The sequence below is a fragment of the Pelodiscus sinensis genome, chromosome 9 (assembly GCF_049634645.1).
Source record: "Pelodiscus sinensis isolate JC-2024 chromosome 9, ASM4963464v1, whole genome shotgun sequence".
NCBI classification, from domain to species: Eukaryota; Metazoa; Chordata; order Testudines; family Trionychidae; genus Pelodiscus; species Pelodiscus sinensis.
In genome coordinates this window covers 17557114-17572988 of record NC_134719.1, presented here as the reverse complement: position 1 = coordinate 17572988, position 15875 = coordinate 17557114, and the positions used below count along the sequence as shown (strand labels likewise).

The 15875-nt window shown below is 42.4% G+C and overlaps 1 protein-coding gene across 2 annotated transcripts in view; it reads right to left on the bottom strand.

Annotated features, from left to right (window-relative positions):
• The window catches only part of UBE2U (ubiquitin conjugating enzyme E2 U), a 37076-nt gene that overhangs the window by 17467 nt on the left and 3734 nt on the right, over window positions 1-15875 (bottom strand). Inside the window, exons 2-8 of one of the 2 annotated variants that reach the window (XM_014574570.3) lie at window positions 15508-15589; window positions 14053-14157; window positions 13023-13115; window positions 9469-9566; window positions 8241-8367; window positions 6367-6448; window positions 3545-3633 (exon numbers count right to left, since the gene is read on the bottom strand). In XM_014574570.3, the coding sequence (XP_014430056.2) occupies window positions 3545-3633; window positions 6367-6448; window positions 8241-8367; window positions 9469-9566; window positions 13023-13115; window positions 14053-14157; window positions 15508-15589 (676 nt within the window). The remainder of the gene's footprint in view (window positions 1-3544; window positions 3634-6366; window positions 6449-8240; window positions 8368-9468; window positions 9567-13022; window positions 13116-14052; window positions 14158-15507; window positions 15590-15875) is intronic. The other variant, XM_025185646.2, reaches the window with a different exon arrangement.

The window sequence follows — 15875 nt, the reverse complement described above, 5'->3', positions numbered from 1 at the left end:
GTCAACTACTCGCATTGTCCCACCCCTTGCTGCCTCTGTATCAGAGGCAACAAGTGGAGAGGAAGTAGGAGGTGGTGCTGGGGGAGCCAGCTTAAGAGTCAGTTCCCCCCAGCACCAGCTCTGTGGTGCCACCTGCTCCCTCTCCCCGGCATGGCTGCCTATTATCAGAGGCAGCAGTGTGGGGAGAAAAGCCAGGAGAGGCTGCCATGAAGCAGCCCCTGTCTGTGGAGGGGAGGGGGTCCAAGCTCTCTGCAGACAGAAGCTGCTCTGCATCCTTTGTAGAGGTTGTATCAGAGGCAGCAGTGCAGGGCAGCAGGCAGCTGGTCTGTGCAGGGATCTGGATTTTAAACTGGTTTCCCTCATGGACCAGCTCCTGCCTGGCATCCTGAAGCAGAGGCAGCAGCACAGAATAGCCGGGGGCTCCCCCAGGAGCCGGACTGGAGCACACTGGCTGCTGGCCCCACCCCTGGGGACTACTGAATAATTGAGTGACCAATAAGAATTCATGCAGTTACTAAACTATTATATTACTCAATATCTAACATCCCTAGTACGAGCATGTGTGTCACTTAGAGAAGTTTACAGCAGAATCCTGCACTATTAAAGTCAATGAGAGTTTTGCTATCAACTGCAATGGAATCAGGACCTCAGTAGGTCCTGGGTTCAGACTCTGATCTACATTAAAGTGAAGGAAATTTGAAATAATTCCACAAAAGTCAGTGGAGTTACTCTGATAAACACTAATATACAGGGAGTCCCCACTATAAGTCGCGCCAGTATACATCCATTCCACACTAAAGTCGTTGATGTTTGTAGGAACTGATGCATTATAAGTCCTCCCATTCCCAGTGATAAGTCATGCAAAACACTCCCCACAATTTGCTTAATTGGAAGGCAGCTGCGGGAAAAAAAATCCCTGCTTTAAGTTGTTTTGATGTAAGTCCAAGCTTTTGGAACATATCTTGGACTTATAGCGAAGATCCCCTGTAATCAAGAGCAAATTTTGGTCTTTGGTGTATGGCAACAATGTATGTGCATTTCTTAAGTATTATGAATAAAACAAGAAAATAGGACAAGAATTAGCATTGAAATGCATGAACATAAAATGGCAATTATATGACTTTTTAAAAAATAGAATCTACTATATATTTTGAAGAGTTTGTGGCTTTGTTTGCGCAAAATAAAGTCATATTTCATGATTACTTATAGATACCAAATTTTGCATAAAATTAGTTGCCACTTAAATTTGCTGAATGCACTACTTTTTACACTGGAATATGCTGGATGAAAGGTTTACATAGTTATTTTGTTTTTCATTGGGAAAAAATCATGACTATTATTATTAGCGTTCATAAAAATATTGCTAACAAAATTAAAATTGAGTCACCTATTCAACTGTCATTTTAATGCAAAGAAAATTTTTACCATTACAAATCACTAATTCATTCACATTAGTTACAGAAAGAGTAATGGAAGCTTTACGTGATAGGCGTTACCTTTTTTGGCATTCATATTTGTTTTGTTATTTACTTCAATAAATATTAAAAAGAATCAGAATTGATTGCTTGATATTATTGTCTAAAGATTTTTATGCACCAGCGATTTATTTCAATTTTCATTTTTTATTTTGATTTATTTTTATATTTAATTTCAGCCAACACAAGTTAATTTTCTTCACTCATTAAGAGTTTCTGACTCAAATTTATTATATATGATAATTATTCAATAAAATAATGTTTTAAGTTGAAATCCTACAAATTTAAAACTTTTTTTACTTCCCTTTTGTAAGCACATTTATAAAAAATTCAATTGCATATATTTAATTTCTTGAATTTTCCTATAAGTGTAATCTATACAAAATGACTTTGCCTGGTCAATGATGGGCCTCACCTGTTAGTATGTAATAAATAACAATACAAACCTGATCTTGTAAACTGAAACTCTGATAAGTAATCCCACTAAAATACTATTGAAGCACTGCCCTGAGTCCAAATGCACTAGTAACTAAGGGTATGTCTACACTACCCCGCTAGTTCGAGGCATACAGCTAGTTCGGATTAGAAGCCTTATCCGAACTAGCTAGTCCGTGCCACATGTAGCCGCGCGGCACGGAGTCCGAACTAGCCGGCATTTAAAAATGGCGCCGGCTGGCTTCATGCAAATGAAGCCCGGGAAATTCAAATCCCGGGCTTTATTTGCAAGTGCGGATGACTACATTACCCCCGCTAGTTCGAACTAGCGGGGTAGTGTAGACATACCCTTCGGGTACGTTTACACTTCATGGCTATTGTGGGATACCGGAGATATCCCCAAATAGCTACGCTGCTTGTACACAAGAGGCGTGTTATTTCAAAATATTTTTCAGAATAATGGGTGCACTGTTTTGGCATCCCGATAACGCTTGTTCCACAAGGGTTAAGGGATGTCTCAAAATAGCAGGTTATTTCAAAATTTGACACTGTGTAGATGCACCAAATTTCAAATTTCAAAATAGATTCAAAATAAGATATGCAATTTGCATAGCTCAAATTGCATATCTTATTTTGAGTTTAGGGTGCAGTGTAGACGCACCCTTAGTTACAACCAGGGCCGGACTTAGGCCGATTAAGCTGATTCCCCGCCGTGAGGCCCCGCACCTGAGGGGGCCCCGCACCTAGGGAAGCGATGCATGCGCAGTGCGCCAGGAGCACGATGCTTGCGCGGGGGCCCCCGGGCGCATGGCGCATGCGTCGTGACGTCCTGGGAGCATGGCGCTTGCGCCCAGTGCATGCACCAAGCGCCTGGGGGTCACGCATGCGTTGTACTCCTGGGGCACTGCGCACGTGTGGGCGCACAGCGCATGTGTCGTGATGTCCAGGACACAGGGGGCATGCGTCGTGCCTCTGGCACGCAATGCATGAACCGTGCTGCCTGGGGCCCCGCGCATGTGTGGCCCCGCCCGTGGAATCGGGCCCTGCGCTCTGTAGAGCCGGCCCTGGTTATAACAGACTGTAGTAATGCAACACTGCATTATCACCAGGGCTGTGTTGGCCACAGTCCACATCTGTTTTATTTTGATTTTATCATCCTCTCAAAATGTTTTCCTACTCATCATAATTGTTTACACTTCACTAATGACTCCTTAATTTGTTTTCTTCAAGTACAAACTAGCTTTCCAAACATCCTAACAAGAACTTACTTAAATTGTAAGCTCTTTGGAGTGCAGAGTCCCTCTTTTTGTTTCACATTATGAAATTGGACCCACTGTGCTAGCCTGAGTCCATCACTCGGACTCATAGGACAATGCAATAATAAAATAAAAACATAATCGTCAATTGGTGTAAACGGACATAGCTCTACTGAAGTCATTGCAGTTATGTCAATTTACATCAGCTAAGGATCTGATCCTAATGTGTGAATGCTTCAGATATATGGCTTGATCTCGATCTCGCAATCAGGAACAACTTCACTGAAGGCAAAGTTGTTACACTAGTGTAAATCCAAAATGAGAAGAATAATCAGGACCATTATGTTTAATTTTACTAATTCAGGTATATCATCTTACATGGAACTTTGAAATGTTCTGCTACTTTTGATGTGGCTATTCCTGACCATGTCCTGTAGTAATCTTCAAATGAAATGGTTGTTGTCCTTCTGAAAACATAAAGGCAAAGTAAAATTTCTGGTAATCAGAGAGTGGTGAGCACAGATTTTCATGCACAACCTTCAACAAAACAGCAGAATAAATTTAAAAGGGTTTAAATTATTATATTACTGGCTGCTCGTAAGCAACAGAGACAGAGACAGAGTCAGTAGCGTGTAAAGCATCCAGCTTAAAGAAGAGCAAACACTAATATTTTAAAGACGTTTTAGCTATGTTTACAAGTTACCAGTTTTATGAGACAACCAGATGGATTATTTTCATAGTCTGCCCCTGGTCCCACAGCCCCTTCCAAGGATTAGTTTAGCAGAAAAGAACGAATTTTCTGATTATTTATAAAGTTGATCTGGTTAAGGGAATATATTGTTAACAGGAAAGGAATATGTACCTTCTAAAACAGCTATCATAACTCACCAACAAACACAGAGTAGAATTTTTAAAATCCTCTTTTTATGTTTTATGGTTATGTCTTTAGTATCAAAGCTATTACACATATATAAATTATAAATGAAGCAAAATGCTTACTTAAATATTGAATTTTTTACACTGTCAATTGCATTACTATTCACACTGTAGACCAAATTTTCCTCTCAGTTAAATTCTGTGGATGTTCTAACTTGTACCAAGGCTAAGACAGTTTCCAGCTAGGCTCACTCAGCCTACCTCATATTGACCCAAAGACCATTTATAGCAGACAATGAAAAGTCGGTTTTGATCTTGTACTAATATATCTCCTCAATACCTTATTTTGTACAAAATTCTGAGCGTCAATTAGCCTTTTGAAACGTGTTCTCTCTCTTGCCATTGCATGTTTAAGCAAAACAGTTTTGGGAAGCTAAATAAGATCGTTTTAATGTGGTGGAGAGGATTTTACCTAGATTACTAGCTCCATGGGGCAGGAACTGTCTTTTTGGTTCTCTGTACCACACCTAGCACAATAGAGTCCTGGTCGAGGAATGGGACTTGTAGATGCTACCACAATACCACTACTAATAATTTTTAGACACTCAATGCTGGCCTAGCTCTGCCCTCATTGAAATCAGTGGGACTCTTAGCCTCTGTGTCAGGGCTTGTCTACATATTGTTTTAGTCTGCACCAGATGGGTACAAGCTTTAGTTCACACTAATCTGTCATGAGTTAATTGACCTATGTGGACCATGTATTGGATAATTTCTAGTACATGTTAATGTAGTCCCATTTCAAACAGCACTATGTTAACACACAGTAGGGAACTTCTAGTGCATGCCAGCAGGATCCACACAGGCCAGTTAGTGTGCAACAAGCTAGTGTGGACTAAAATGTATAGCCCTCTGGTGTTGACTAAAGCACAAGCTAGTGTGGACTAAAATGTATAGCCCTCTGGTGTTGACTAGACAAGCTTATAGTCAGGGGATTCAGGCAAACACTGGGTGCTTCTGAGAATCCTGTCTGACAGCATCAGATAGAACACAAGGACTTGGACACGCCACAAACTTAGTGCCCTGATTGGCTCTTTATTATGTATTGTCTTGTCTTGTTCTAGGTGCTCTTGGTTCAATAAAGATACCTATATAATGTAATTATCAAAAGGCAAATAAAACAAACCAGTCCACATAATTCTAGAAACAACAAATAAGAGATAATTGTACATGTGAACAATAAAAACCACTATCATTCCTTTGCTCTCAGATGCTCAATACACAATAGTGAGGTTGAGAGGAAGACGACCAGTCATTGAGAAAACGTGGACCCTTGACCTCAATGACCACCCTATTTCTCTCTATTTAATGTCCTTCTCTTACCCACATCCTAGCCTTTGAGGTCTTGTAAAATGTTAAAAGCAACTCTTCACAGGTGTTTTGCTTTTACCAATATTTAAAGCCATGCCCTGAAAGGAAATGATGCCAGAACTCTCACTTCAGCAATGGATGTGCTGAGTGTCCAAAGAAGGAGGGATGGGATCCATAATATGTTGATGACAAACTGATCCTGTTCATTTGTTTTGTAATGGTTCTGATTCAGTAGCCTCTGAAGTTCATGCATAACTATGAAATGTGAAGTCAAAGAGAGTTTTGTCTGTGACTTTAGTAGGGCCAGAACATCACCCCTATTGCCTGGGACACAATCTAAACACCAGTTCCTGGAGATATGGTGGGGTTGGAACTCACTAATGAACTTTAGACTCTAACACTAAGGGAATTCACAGGTGATCAGAAACAATCAGATTCCAGAGTGGTGCAAGGGGCGTGAATTAGGCCCTAGTGTGTGTTAGCTTGAAATTTAACTTCAGAATTATTTCAGTACTAACACTATGCACAAATCTATTGCAATGGAAATTAATATAAAATAAAAATGATCTAGTATATTCTGGAAATAATTAATTGCTTTTCCTATACTATTAAAATAATAAATGGCCTTAAACATGTATCATCTCCTAGAATAAATGACCCTGACTAGGCCAAACCAAAATATCACTTGGCCCAACAATGACACGTTTCCTGGCTCATTTCATGTGGAAATTAGAATTACTTCCAATAGCTGTGAAGGCAGCTGCTTGCCCAATGTTTCCAAATGGAAATTAAATAATTGGGAATAGCCACTACCAGGAAAAGGAAAATAATTGCTCTTTTTAGGATACAGATTGCAATACAACCTGAGCCTGGCATTTCTTCTTTTGAAGTTATCAGTGGATGCTTTGCTCTTAAGTCAATGGAGTGGGATCATTAAGTTCATCATAATCAGTTACCTGACATGGTCCCGAGAAGATGCTTCAGATGGCAAGAAATACTTCAGAGAAGAAGCACAATCTCCCCCAGTGCTAGGAAGGTCTGCAAAGGTGAAGGAAGACATTTTAAAAAAAAGTTATGAGCCAGATCCTGTAAATTGGTTCCATTTCAGTGACTTCAATGGAGCTACGTTGGTTTATATCAGATAAAGATCGGTCCTATATCCCTCCCTGCCCCCCGCCGCCCCATACTCATAATTGACAAGCTACCACATCTGCACTATGATACAAATATTGGACTTGATTCACCTCTGCATGTACACTCCTCCGCCTGTCCCTCTCATTAATAATAGACGTCAAAAGGAGTGCAGCTGTTCCATACAGTACACCAAAGGTTCGGGCAGGCAGCTGGCACAGCAGCTGATGCTCATGGCTTTGTGCGAGCAGGAAGGTCCTCTGCAACAGGGGAATTTTCTTCTAGGCACTAACTCCTTAGAGCCTTGCATATCCGCAGATATCCACAGATATCCAGATCTGCCAATGCAGATACCCACGGACAGTGGAATGGATAGTGAAGCGGATACCTGTGGATGCAAGAAGTATTGTCCTAAATCTCCCTGCAGGAGGGGCCAAGTGCCAGCCCTGCCCAGCCCCTCTCCCATGTCCCATCTGGTGAGCACTGTCCTGCGGAGCCCTGGCACACTGCTGAAAAGGACAGCAGCCTCCACAAGAGTGGAAATGCAACAGGTGGCTCTGGATCCCCATTTCCCCCTTTCTGTATGTAGAAACAGAAATGGCAGCACTCGAAAGAGATTAATAAAAAAATAGAAAATGTGACAACTACCCTACCTACACACACACACACTCTCTCTCTTTCCACCCTCCCCCAGATGTTTCCTGCCTCTTCCCTACAGGACCCTGTCTCCTTCTTGCTCATCTCTGCTCCCCTTCCAGATTTGTTGTACAGATTTGTTGTCCAGGGATTGTGGATCAGATGAGGAGTTGAGCCTGGCAGATCTGGAGCCACATTTTTGTATTCACACAGGGCTCTTCCCATTATTGTCAGAATACAGCCATTTTGTGACATCTGAGTGGCATAAAGTGGTCAGTGCACTGGAATTTGGCTCATGGAGAGGAAGTACAGTTGCAGTTCCACATTTTCTTATTCCCCCCATATGCTCTCCTAGCATCAATAACATGAAATATACTTACTGACCCAAATTCGGCCCCAATTTTTACCCTAGCAGTAGTTGCTTCTGCAGTCTTGTCATTATATAGCATAATCATAGCTAAGGGTGTGTCTAGACAGCATCCTTCTGTCAGAATAAGCTACGCAATTTGCGCTATGTTTATCCTGAGTCTAGGTCGAAAGAACTTATTTTGAAATTTAATTTCAAAATAAGGCACTATTCAGACAAATCCCAACACGAGGGTTACAGGGACGCTAGAATAGTGCGCCCGCTATTTCGGGAAATAGTGGGAGCGTTTAAAGATGTGGCGTTGCTATTTCAGGATACTTCCGATATCCTGAAATAGCACCGCAGTCCAGACATACTCTGAATGTCATTCTCATGAAGATTCTCATCAAGACAAATACAATTCATCTAACACCCTTCCTCTGACTTACTTTTCCTGAAACAAATCTGACTTTCCCCAATATCACTATGTAAATTACTCTAGAGCTCATTCACCAACATATAATTTATAGCAACACTTTTATCCACTCAGAATATTCCCTTTCAAAACACCAACTGGCGTTTGTTTTGACATTAAATTACCAATTACCAATCAGACTAATGTAATTTTACTGTGGAGCATACAACAATCTGTTTTTAGATAAGGAGTTTTAAAAAGAACAAGACTCTATTTATGGGTAATAACAAAGCAAATATTACCCTCTAAGTGTTGGCTAGTTCTAACACAACGTAGAACCATTTGTCTGTACAAGGATATGTTGTTTTTCAGCATCTCTGCTGCTTCCACATTCACTGCATTTTCCAGTTCTGGATTAGAAAGCATTACCTGTAGAAAGGTATAAACACACACACACATACAGAGAGAGAGGACATATTGGTATCTAAAACATCTACCCGTCTCAGACACGCAATCCATCTAAATTGTTTTTATTGTTTTACAATGAAATTAATACCATATTGGCATGTTAAGTTCAAAGCAAAAAAGAGGCCACTTAATGGCTTTGTTAGGATTGGGATTGGGCCCTTCATTAAATTACCTTAGAAAAGGGCTGTGTGGTCATAACCTATGCTCCCTTCTTCCTGTTTTCTCTCAGGTTTTTGTATAATTCCAAGCAGACAGCCATGAATGATACACGACTCTGCCATTTGTTTTACTCATAGCCTATACTAGGATGTCCACAAAAATCATGCAACATCTGGGGGACATTTTCAGTCATGAGTGGAGAGCACAGTGATGGGAAAGACATTAAAAAAGGAGGTCGGGCTTGCTACACGGAGAAAGCTGTATGATTTAAAAAAAAAATTTTTTTTGGTGGAAGAAAAGGCAGTAAATTTGAAACACTGAGGCCTGTGTGTTAAAACTAAACGTAGCTGCTTTGAGTTACTCACTAATCTCAAGACACATGCCAACACTCATGATCAAGACTTTGACCATGAGATAATTCAGGAATTTAAAAGTAGAGTTATCAGCATTTTTAAAGTATTTTTAAAAGTACAGAGAATCAGGCAGAGTACACATGTCTTGAGCAGTGGCTTGCTCAAGATAAGAGAGCATAAATCCAAAAGATCAAAGTAGCTACTGGTCAAAAATATTTAGCACTGGCAACAGCTTCAATCATACTCATTCATTTATCTATCTGCCTTACTCAGAAGTAATGTGCTGCCACATGAAACACTAGGGAATAAATACACAAGTAAAAATAAATTAATCTAATTTAAAATAAGAAGTTCTACAAAATATATTTGCTGCTGCTCTGAAGTAATCCAGACATTTACATTTTTAAATTTTGAACCAAATGAATAATTCTTCATCAAACAATCAGCTTGCAGGTTTGAAATCCCTGCTATATAGGTAAAGTATACATAAAAGGTGTTTTATTTTATGAAAGAGATTTAAACTAAGCTGTTTGCAATACTCTTTCCTTACCTGGATAGCGAGTATAATGCTACTCATCGTTAATTTTCCGTTCCACTCTTTAGGATTGTCTAGAAAATCTATACAAGGTCTTCCTGAGTGCTGATCCACTGTATTGAAAAAATATGGCAGTGTAACTTCGAAAGAATTTAACAACATGGCTGTTGTATGCTAGAAGAACTAGTGATGATTATTGTGTTTTATTTATGTATAAGTTTAAATTCCTCAAGCCATCTAGGTGTTGCATAGGGCAAGTCAATATAACCATGTGTTCCTATCATTGTCACACTTGTCCTCCTGTCCTTACACCCCCAATTGTTCACATAGATTATGCTCTTGCTTTGGTTGTGAATGGTGCCTGTCCAACAGGGCCAAAACCTGTGTGGAGCCTTTGGCATAGCTGCAATTCAAGAACTAAATAATTATATAGGTTTATACTGATCATTATAGCACTTTGTTTTCTATTTCTAAAGTGCACTGAAGTATCAAACTATGGGCTAAACTTTATTTTGATTCACACTAACGTATCCTTTCACTGGAGATGCAAAGGTATGGAGGCTTATATTTGGCCCTTAGGCTATGTCTAGACTGCAAGCTTCTTTCGAAAGAGGATTTTTTGAAAGTATCTTTTGAAAAAGCCTCTTTCGAAAAAGAGCGTCTAGACTGCAAGCAGTACTTTCGAAAAAGCAAGCCGCTTTTTCGAAAGAAAGCAGCGAGTGAGTCTGGATGCTCTCTTTCTAAAAAGCCCTGTTGGCATTCAAGAATGCCTTTTTTCGAAAGAGTACTTTCGAAAAAAGGCATTCTTCCTCGTGAAATGAGGTTTACCGCCGTCGAAAGGAAAGCCGCGTTCTTTCGATTTAATTTTGAAAGAAGGCAGCTGCAGTCTAGACGCAGGTGAAGATTTTTCGAAAAAAGGCTACTTTTTTCAAAAAAAAAAAACCTGAGTCTGGACACAGCCTTAGCGTGTAAGCTGCATGAGTCTCTAGGACTAAAACTGGCCACAAAAAATTCTCCCTTTCAGAGTTTATGACAGAAATTGCATTAAAAGGTATGTGAAAAGAACATTTTACATTGCAAAGTCATGCATTCAAAAATTAGAAAATGCCAAATGTATGGTTATCAGTACAATTTTAAGGGCTTATCTACATGGGAAGCTTTTTCTACTTATAACCTCAATTTTTTTTTTTTGGCAGAAATTGACACTTGCCCACACAGAAAAAATCTAGTTTTGATTTATCTGACATTTTATCCCATTGTCATTAATCTGTTTTGAAAGCAACGTTGCTATTTCCAGAATGAGTTATACTACAGGCAGTCCCCGAGTTATGCGGATCTGACTTATGTCGGATCCACAGTTACGAACGGGGCTTTTCTCACCCTGGAGGACGGGAGCAGCGGGACGCCCAGATGCGCCGCGGTCCCGCCGCCCGCGTCCTCTGGGGTGAGAAAAGCTGCTCCGTGTCTCCCTGGTCTGCTGCGGGGGGGAGCCCCCCCAGCAGACCAGGAAGACGCGGAGCAAAGCCGCGGAGCATGCGGGCAGCGGGACAGCCCAGATGAGCCGCAGCTGTCCCGCTGCCGGCGTCCTCCGAGGCTTTGCTCCCCGTCTCCCTGGTCTGCTGGGGGGAGCTCCCCCCAGCAGACCAGGGAGATGCGGAGCAAAGCCGTGGAGGATGCAGGTGGGACTGCGGTGCGTCTCAGCGGTCCCGCCACCCGCGTCTCCCTGGTCTGCTGGGGGGGTGTGCAGCTAGTGCGCCCCCCTCATCCCCAGCAGACCAGACTTTTCTCGACGACAACGCCTGGGGTAGAGCAGCTGGGGCGCTGCCGGGTTGGTCCCGCAGCGCCACTCCTCGGCACTACTGGACCAACCCGGCAGCACCCCAGCTGCTCTGCCCCAGGCGTCCCCAAGTCAGCCGCTGCTGGTGCTGCTGAAACTGACCAGCGGCTGACTACAGGAAGCCCGAGGCAGAGTTGCTCTGCCCCGGGTTTCCTGGAATCAGCCGCTGATCAGTTTCAGCAGCGGCTGACTTGGGGACACCTGGGGGTAGAGCAGCTGGGGTGCTGCCGGGTTGGTCCCCGCAGTGCTGAGGTGCGGCGCTGCGGGGACCTACCCGGCAGCGCCTCAGCTGCTCTGTCCCAGGTGTCCAAATTCAGCCGCTGTTGAAACTGATCAGCGGCTGATTCCAGGAAGCCCAGGGCAGAGCAACTCTGCCTCAGGCTTCCTATAGTCAGCCACTGGTCAGTTTCAGCAGCGGCTGAATCTGGACGCCAGTTCCGACTTACATACAAATTCAACTTAAGAACAAACCCACAGTCCCTATCTTGTACGTAACCCGGGGACTGCCTGTAGTATAATGTTTGTGTGGACACATCTTGATTTTGAATAAAATCTACCACTTCCAGCAGTCCTTCCACTGCCATCGCACGTTGCATTGCTTCACATCTGCTTACCTATGTGTCTCTACTGCTTCTGGGTCAGCTGGTGGCAAATTCCCAGAGTCACATCCCCGTTATGGCAGCCAGGCACTATGCTGCTGAGTGGGCCTGTCTAGAGGTCCTGAACCTCCCATTTTAACAGCAGTCACTGTTTTATACTGATTTACAAGTGGTCCTCGGAGCAAGAGTGGGAGAATAGGCACTCTCAGGACAAAGCCCAGTGTTGTACAAAAACAAAGGAGCTCCAGCAGAATTACAGCACCGCTAGGGACACAAACAGATAGTGCTCTCAGTACCTGCCCTTATTTTGAGGAGCTATACTGGATTTTTGGTGAGGGCTCTACCCATGAATCCTAGCATAGGATTGGAATTTAAGATGCAAAAAATGACCAGATATATCCAGGAGGCTGTTTCTCTAGACAGCCAAGACCTCATTGGTAGACCAGACCCTGAGGCAGAGAGCACGCCAGAGATGGCCCCAAAACCAGATGAAGAGCCAGCCTGTCAGTGCGATGAAGGGGACCTGTTCTAGTAAGAATGATGTGCTGTCTTACAATAGGACTGGATAGGGAGATTTTAAAAGCTAGGTACTGGCTAGGCACTGTAATGCTGAGTGAGTGTGACCTATCATCCTCTCTGTCTGCCAGGCTTGTATTAACACAGCCTTGGCTATGCAGACTTCCTTCTTAGAGTTCACTTTGTGCAGGTTGGGAAGTTATGCAGGACACAGGAGAAACAGGAACTTCTCCTTGACTAGCGGTGACTTTTCTATTTAGGAAGGGACATGTGCTTACATGGACCTGCTGGACACGTAGTGGCCCAGAGAGAGGCTGCTTTTCAAATATGCAAGTTGTGCTAAGACCCAAATCCTGTATTTAATCAACGAATTCTGCATTTGGGCATTCAGACATAAAAATAGAGATTGATGCACCTCTGGGACAATCTGAGTATTTAAATGCATGGTTTGGACATGGTTTATGAATCCCCTGCCTGAAAACTGCACAGAGTTTTTGGGGGGATTGGAACTAGGATTCTATTGGAGTAATGACAGTTCAGGGAAATAAAAGTCAAGGTACACAAAATATCTGAAATATCTAACTACACAATCAGACAATTTTTCACATGGTCCTTACCATTGGGATGGAACGGAATGGTGTTGAACGTAATGGTTGGAGGGACACTATTGTATTCTTGAGTGTATTTTATTGACAGCTGGAGAACAGCCCCTATTGCAGAGAAAGATATTGTATTACAGTACTATCTGTATTTAAAAGCACAACTGTATTACATTTGTCCAAAGAAGGCTTTGCTATTAAAGGGTTTTCATTCTGTTGTATAAAGTTGTAATCCATGGCTGCGTCTAGACTGGCAAGTTTTTCCGCAAAAGCAATTGCTTTTGCGGAAAAACTTGCCAGCTGTCTACACTGGCGGCTTGAATTTCTTCAAGAACACTAACGATCTCATGAAAGATTGTCAGTGCTCTTGCGGAAATACTATGCTGCTCCCGTTCGGGCAAAAACCCTCTTGCGCAAATGCTTTTGCGCAAGAGGGCCAGTGTAGACAACGTGGTATTGTTTTGCACAAAAAAGCCCCAATCGTGAAAATGGCGATTGGGGCTTTCTTGCGCAAAACCACATCTAGATTGGCACTGACGCTTTTCCGCAAAAAGTGCTTTCGCGGAAAAGCGTCCGTGCCAATCTAGACGCTCTTTTCCACAAATGCTTTTAACGGAAAACTTTTCTGTTAAAAGCATTTGCGGAAAATTATGCCAGTCTAGACATAGCCCTTGTGCTAATGTTAACAAATTCTGGAAAATATCAAGTGAATCAGGGTGTTTCATATTAGATTAAAAATGCTTATTTAAACTATCCCTAATTATACATATACTTCCTGGATTGCCAGATTATCAGCATCAATTGAATTTAGTGCCATCGAAGACTTTCAGATTAACAGGTCTGCATGGCTAAATCAATTCACAGAGCAGGTATTGGCTGTCCCAGGACACAGTAGGGTTGAAGTATAGTCGAATCACTTTAAACCTATGCCTAGAGTCCCAGTTACTGGACTCATGATTACATCCCGGATTCAGCTTTCATTTGTTAAAAGCAATACGTTTCTACTCTTCAAAAGGTTGCAAGGAAACCCTTAAAAACATGAGCTGACCATAAGCAGCAGACAGCCTGCGAAGTGGGAAGTGCTTGATGGAGTCACTGAGTTCTGAGGATACCCTGCTACCAGTGGTAAGTTGAGGGTCCCTGGCTGCTTCTCCTGGGGAGAAAAGGAGGGAGAGTTGCAACCCTTCTTTGCTCTCTGAAGGGGGGAGGGACAAATTGTGGGACTGAAGTTACAGGGAGCCCTATGTCATGGTGTGTCTACGGCTCATTATTACTCCAATCCAATTCTGACACAGGGTAAGATTCTCCCATCAACATCTCCCATCAACATCTCCCATCAACAGGTCAGACTCCTCCTTTATTCTCGGCTCTATTTTGTAAGGTCCTGGGCACCCCTATAAAGTAGAACATGATCAGAAGAAGCTGGAGGAGCTCAGCATATTGTAAGCCTGAGCCTTCTATCAACAGCCTTAAAGGAAGTCAGGGCCAAACACAGTAGGCTTTTTTGGTTTGTTATGTTTATTAGCACATTCTGTTTAATAGGACAGGACAGTGACCACCAAACTGCTACCAGAGCATAACAACGTTTGGTCAGTACTTATTCTATCTATAGATGGTTGACTGTCATTTAGCAGAAAAACAGGTGGTAGTGATTTCCTGACACATCATTCTCATTGATTTGAAATTACATGCTCCCTATGAAAATCCCATCACTTATTTTGCAAAATATAGGAAAACCCTCACCATTCACGGTGGAAGCGTTCCTGGCACCATCATGAATTGCAAAATTTGCGACTACTGGGAGCCATGGCTCCCAGCTCCCACAGGAGCTCCCCTTAGCAGCTGAACTCACCCCAGGTCCAGGAGCCACTGAGAACTCACCATAGCTGCCAGGATCTGTGGGGAACCTACAATGGCTCCTGGCAGCTGCAGTGAGCTTCCCACAGCTCCCAGAAGCTACAGTGAGTTCCCCATGGGGGCCGTGAGTCACAGTGAGTTCCCCACATGCCTCCCCAGGCTGGGACAGTAGACACCTGCTAATATACAGAACTGCGAATAGCAATTCTGCAAATCCCGAGGGTCTCTCCTGTAGTTGTACATTGAATAACAACAAACGATTTACAATATGCTAATGCAATCCCCGCTCACATGCTACTGGAGGAGCACTGAAAACTAACATGCACCAGCATTCCTCCTAAGCCATTCACTTGTGCGGATGCTTAGGAGAAATTCTAATGCTGTCTGGCTGATGAGCAGAGCATCCACAGCGAGGTTTGTGTTTCCACTGGTGATCCACATTCACACATGCACATAAAAAAATTATTCCACACACGGATGGAAAAGTTTAGGGGAACATTATATGCAGCTAATAATGAAAAGCTAGTCAAGTTCTTTATGCTTTCTTAAAACAGTTCACAGCATCATTTTTAAAAATATCCAGCAGGATGGAAGGATAACACACAACACCTATAAAATCAAAGGGCATGGTAAAAATCTTTGCTACCTTCCCAGAGAGAATCCTTTAATCCCTGGACTTCGACTAGCCATTCCAGCAAATTATCCTTTATCGGAGTAGCAAAGATTCCCTAAAAAAGGCACAAAAAGAAGGTACAGTGTGGAATGTGAAGAACTTGCAATGTTCCCTTAAAAACTTGCTTACCTTGTTAGTTAAAATTAAGAATTATGAAAATTAGTTAATTCATATTTCTAAAGCACTTTGAGACATTTGGATTCATGAAAATGTGTGTATCTGTGTGTCTGTCTATGTGTTTGTCTGTGAGTCTGTTTGTTCGTGAGTCTGTTTGTTCAAGAACGCCTCCTAAATGGTAAGAACTAGGACCACTAAATTTGGTATGCAGCTTCCTCTTATCC